Genomic DNA, 6008 nt, shown 5'->3' on the forward strand with positions numbered 1-6008 from the left:
TATGGAATTATGCTGAATCTGAGTCTACCTTTTGCTCCAGCAACCATCCAGAAGTCTCTGTACAGAAGGTCCTGAATGCTATCTGTTGTGGCAGCACTGGTCTTAGCTAAATGTTCCGAAGGCAGCATATGTTTCCCTTCACTTCAACCTTAAAAGTTTATTCCTAAATGCAAGCAATGTGGGCTATGGATGAAGAACTGTGTATTTAGCTACAAATCTTCCTTTTTGCTAAAGGAAAATACATAGCAGTAGTCAGAAAAGTAGGCCCTGGTAAAGGCAACTATGGCCAAATTTTCTAACACATTGAACAAAAACTAATGATACCAGGGGGCACACTTGTGTATTTCATATAACCTAGGAAAGTCTTTTACATGACTTTCTCAGAAGCTTTTAATTAAGAAGATGAACAATGCCCTGGCTGGTTTGGCTCAGTGGATAGAGTGTCAGCCTGCAGACTGAAGGGTCCTGGGTTCCATTCCCGTCAAGGGCACATGCCAGGGTTGCAGGCTTGATCCCCAGGGATGGGCTTTGCAGGAGGCAGCCAATCAATGATTCTCTCATCATTGACGTTTCTATTTCTCTCTCCCTCTCCCTTCCTCTCTGAAATCAATAAAAAAAAATTTTGATTTCCATCCTTTGCAGCTGGTCACACCTCCTTCAGGGTGGGGGTCCCCACTGTGGTGCCTGGCCAGCCTGGGTGAGGGGCTGATGGCTGTTTGCAGGCTGGTCAAGCTCCCCACCAAGGGGGACCCTCACGCCATGGAGGTTTGAAAAAGATGAACAAGTATTTTAAGAGTGCTTCACAATATTTGTTTAAAAAAAGAAGAAGAAAAATAATAAATCACTTCAGTAAAAATGTACCTAACAATTAATATTTATTCTATGCAAGTCTGAAAAGCTGCTGACAAATATTTGCTTTGGTCACCCTACAACAGAATTCTTTATGATCCTGGCATTAGTTCTACTAATCAGCATATTCAAAGTCAGGGACAATATGAGTGAAATGCCTTAAATACCTCAGTTTAACTGTTTTATATTGTTTGAGTTGTTGCAAACTTTCACCTACTGCCTCACTAAAGAATCAACATTAAGGCATTTATTACTGCTGTCTCATTTACGTTAATGGCTTGAAAAGGAGCCCCAGAAAAATTAGTTGAGAATTCAGATAGCTGGAGAATCAAAATCTTTAACTTTATATCTGGGAAGAGTGTGCAAAAGTAATCACCTACACTAAGAAATATTCAGACCTCTCTAAACCAGTTCCCAACACTGGCCAGAACTGGCTACCCTCTATCTCTGAAGAGATCTGTGATAAAGCTATAAGGTGCAAAACCCCAATATTAATCTACATAATACTGCCTGATGTGGCCTGAGAGTCCCTCTAATCCCTGATTAGATATTTAAAACACATTCATTATCCTGTCAACTGCATTCCACTGAGTTCCCTAAGCAGTCCTAGAAGTCCTCAGAACCCCAGGTAAGCAAGTTTACTACACCCAGCAGGTAAACTCAAATCAGCCTTACACTTGTTTTTCCTTTTAGAGTCAGCCTTTCAGTTTTTTAATCTTAAAAAGTTTTAAACAACTGCACTCAAAATGTTTCCCTCTCTGACACATTTCCCCACTGAAAACATCTTCCTACCACTGCTAATATGATCACAATACAAAAGAGCAGAGATTACAACCCCAGACCTGACAACTCCTAACTAAATTCTGGCCTCTCAACTTTTTCCTTCTTTAGATGAAAATTCCACCTTGTTGGACCGGTTAGCAACTGGCGTCTCCACAGCAGAGGTAAAAGCCTAGCCCAGTACCTGGCACCTGCTACCTGGTAAGCTCTAGATAAATGGTGGCTAGTATTATCATCATCATGGTCATAATTTAATACTGAGGCATGACTACAGAAATGACAAAATCTTCCCTGTGAAAAGAACACAACCAGAGCCTGACAGAGGGAAATAGGCATGATGTGTATTTGGTGCATAACAGCTGTCAGGTACTTTCCTAAGCCCTTGGTTCATTTGTTTCCTAAGTTAATTTATTTAATTCTCATTATCTCCATCTTTACCGGTAAGGAAAGTCAGACACTCACTCAAGCGCTGGCAAACCTAAGAAGACTGAACCCACAGCCTGTGCTCTTAAACACTGCTCCACACAAAACAAAGCCTTTCACGGATATTAAACCTAAGATCTGAGTGTGAAGAGTCTTTGGGCCGCACCCTCTCCTGTTTAAACTTGAACACTATCCAAAGCCAATTCAACATTAAGGAGTAGAACAACTTCGTGTTTTTAAGAGCGTGAGCTGATGAGTCAGACAACTAGGTATTAAGGCGACCTTAGCTTTGCTGACCTCAGTTTCCTCATCTGCAAAATGGGAATAAGAACAGCACCTACTTCACGAGCTGTTTCGAGTCTCCCTGCCAGAATTCACGGAAAGCTCCGGGCTCATTAAGAGTTCATTGTAAGCAAGGGAAACCGGGGAAGTGGAGGGGGCGGGGGCTTAGAAACCAGAGCAGAACGCGGAGCTTGTCCCGGGTGTGACCCGCGGACCGGAGCGAGGGCCCGCCCCGCGCCCACCGGGGCCCGCGCTTACCGCTCTTGGGTTTAGACTCGCCGGCCGGCCCCGCGGACGCGGAGCGGGGCGGCTGTTGCCCTTTGCTGCTGCCCGAAGAGGCGGAGCCGCTGGGGCCGCTGTTCTTGTCCATGTCGGAGGCGGTGGCGGCGGCGCTGGGGGAGCTCTGCGGCATCAACGGGGGCCTCGGCGGCGGCGGCGGTCGGAGCGGAGCGGGCGCGGCAGGGACCCAGGCTCATGGCGTTCGGGGCCGGCGGGGGTCGGCGACGGCAGCGGTTCTCGGCCTTCATGGCGACATTTTTCCCTGTTTCCTTACTCGGCTTCTCAAATTGGGAGGAGAAGCGGCGGGCGGGGCTGTGGAGCCCGGCGGCGGCAGTGAGCGAGGCGGCGGCGGAGGCCGGGGCTCGGAGGTCCGGGCCGGGCCTGGCGGGGCGGAGGCTGCGGGGCAGGGGGGCGAGGAGCTCGCGCAGGCCCCGCCGGCCGGCCGGAGACGCTCTCCCGCCGCGGGGCAGGGGAGAGGGCTGGCTGTCTTGGTGTCGGGGACGGGTGTCTCCGACACGGCGACCGACACTCGCCGCTGGGCCGAGGCCGAGCTGCTCCTGGAATGGCGACGAGTCGCCAAACAGCATCTCGAAGAACCCGGATGGAGTATATATATAGTGGAGAGGTGGCATGGTGCACTCTGGGAAATGCAGTTTTCAACCTTCATCCGGGTCCAGTGACTTCCGCCTCCCCTCACACCGTTGAGAGCCTACAGGATGATGGAATTTGTAGTCCAGTTTTTAGTGTGAGCACGCTAATAGTGTTGCATTACATAATAACAATATACACTACTACTAATAACCCACCCAGACATTGGAATACCTGTGTAATTCCTTTACTGTTTCATTAATTTATACTTACACTAGAATTAATATTAATTTATTCATGGCTTATCCTAGTTCTTTTTTTTTTTAATATATTTTATTGATTTTTTACAGAGAGGAAGGGAGAGAGATAGAGAGTTAGAAACATCGATGAGAGAGAAACATCGATCAGCTGCCTTCTGCACATCTCCTACTGGGGATATGCCCGCAACCCAGGTACATGCCCTTGACCGGAATCGAACCTGGGACCTTTCAGTCCGCAGGCCGACGCTCTATCCACTGAGCCAAACCGGTTTCGGCAGTATCCTAGTTCTTAATAATAGCAACGATAATGGCAAAATCTTACATTTAATATAACTTTACAGCACTTCCTCATGTAAACTTTATTTCATTGTTAATAAGTCATTTATTAATGTAATTAATTGTTAACATTTCGTTTCATTAATAAACGTCGTCATTCAGTGCAATGCTGTGCAGTTTATATGGATTATGGCATTCCTCACAATAACTCAAATTTAAAGACGAGAGAATGGGTTTAAAAAGCTTAGATCAATACTCGGCCCTTGTTGCCCAGTGGTTGAGAGTCCACCTATGAACCAGGAGGTCATGATTTGATTCCTGGTCAAGGCACATGCCTGGGATTGCGGGCTTGATCCCCAGGGTGGGTGTGCAGAAGGCAGCAGATCAATCATTCTCTCTCATCATTGATGTTTCTATCTGTCTTCCCCTCTCCTTTCCTCTCTGAAATCAATAAAAATATATTTAAAAATGAAAAATAGTTTAGTGGGAAGCATGTTGTCTTTATTGCTCAGAGTTGCCTACGTCAACTTGAAAAAGCCTACAAAAATAAGCAAAAGCATCCCATCTCAGGAGCTCCACAAGAATCCTGGTGAAATGGATGGCAGCTAGCTCAGAAAAATTCGTTTGGATAAAGCACTACAGAACAATATGGGAGACTAGATCAAAACTTTTTCTGGTGTCTATAAGAAGCTCACAGACAAGGATGTTAATTTTGAATTCCCAGAGTTCCAGTTGGAAACAAAAATGACTAAATACAGTAACATTCACATGAAGAAAAGAAAAAAGAAACTACAATGGAAGATTATGATAAGGGCTATAATAAAGTTAACACCAAATGCTGACCAGGGCAGAAGCTCCAAGGAGAGAAGTACAAACAGTTGAGAGGAATAAAAGAGGACTTCCCAGAGGTGGTGTCACTTGAGCTGAGCATAGAAGGTCGAGTGGAATTTCAGCAAATACCAACAAATAAATAGGTAGACAAAATCCTTGGATTCCTGTAATTGGGCCTTATTTTTGGCTTCTTATTAATCATCACATTATACAAAGCATTAATGAGTATATATAAGCTGATCAGTTTCTTAAAATTATTAGTTTTAACCGGGACAAAGAAAAGTAGATACTAATCTTATATATTTTTAATATTTTTATTGATTTCAGAGAGGAAGGGAGAGGAAGAGAGATAGAAACATCAATGATGAGAGAGAATCATTGACTGGCTTCCTCCTGCATGCCCCACACTGGGGATCGAGCCAGCAGCCCAGGCATGTGCCCTTGACTGGAATCAAACCTGGGACCCTTCATACCGCAGGCCGATGCTCCATCCACTGAGCCAAACCAGTCAGGGCTAATCTTATATTTTTAAATTTCCTTAATGTGTCTTCCACCTTTGGTTCACCTTTTCCAGTTTTTTGCCCCCACAGATCATACTGAAATGAGAGAATACCTATATAATGTTGGTCTGGAAATTTAATTTAATATTTAGAAGAAACATCTCAAATCCTGAGGTCCATTCTCATGCATGACTAGATTTGGAAGACATACTAAGATTCCTTGATGAATTTTTATATTTCCTTTAACAAAGATATGAGAACTCTGATTACATGGATGAATCATTCCATCTATCACACATAAAGATAAAAGAGAAGGGACGAGAAATCCCCGTGCAGTTCTTCCAAAACAAAGTGGTAGGTGTCCATCTGTCAGGCTACATTACACCAGAAAGAAAATTTTCATTTCCAAAATAGTTTCTTAGGGTCCTTGTGGACTATTTGCAGGAAACATACACTTAAAAAGAGAATCAAACCGCCCCCATCTTCTTTTGCACAAGACGGACTCTACATTACCCTTTCCATAAAAAGAAAAGAATGGGGAAATCTGGGTGTGAGGTAAAATACCCATGCTGTGCCAGCGGGAGCTGGAACTGTAGCTGTGCCTCAGAGGGGAGGAAGCGTGATGGTGATTTGTTCTGACTTGCTAACTAGATACCAGAGCCATCGTTCCCACTTCTTCCAATGTTTACTTTTCAGCTAGTCTAGCATATGTTTCTCAAGAGTGGTCTGTGAATTCCTTGCGTCAGAATCACGTGAAAAGTTTGGTCAAGTAAAGATTCCCCAAACCCATATCAGATTGGCTGATTCAAAATCTCTGGTACTGGGGTCTGGTACTCTGCACTGTAAACGCTCACACCAGGTGATTCTTATGCATGCCAAAGTTTGCGAGAATTGACCTGGAATCTTAGCCTCTCAGCACACCGTACCTCAGTGCGCCCTC

General features: G+C 44.8%; 1 protein-coding gene across 3 annotated transcripts in view; it reads right to left on the reverse strand.

The window, feature by feature from the left end:
- The window catches only part of RNF10 (ring finger protein 10), a 35454-nt gene extending 32256 nt beyond the window's left edge, over positions 1 to 3198 (reverse strand). For all 3 annotated transcript variants that reach the window (XM_081113449.1, XM_081113448.1, XM_081113447.1), the window contains exon 1: positions 2593 to 3198. In XM_081113449.1, coding sequence (XP_080969575.1) covers positions 2593 to 2746 — 154 coding nt within the window. In that variant the 5' untranslated portion in view covers positions 2747 to 3198. The remainder of the gene's footprint in view (positions 1 to 2592) is intronic.
- Between the last annotated feature and the right edge of the window lie 2810 nt (positions 3199 to 6008).

Source organism: Myotis nattereri, assembly GCF_964212035.1.
Source record: "Myotis nattereri genome assembly, chromosome: 19".
NCBI classification, from domain to species: Eukaryota; Metazoa; Chordata; class Mammalia; order Chiroptera; family Vespertilionidae; genus Myotis; species Myotis nattereri.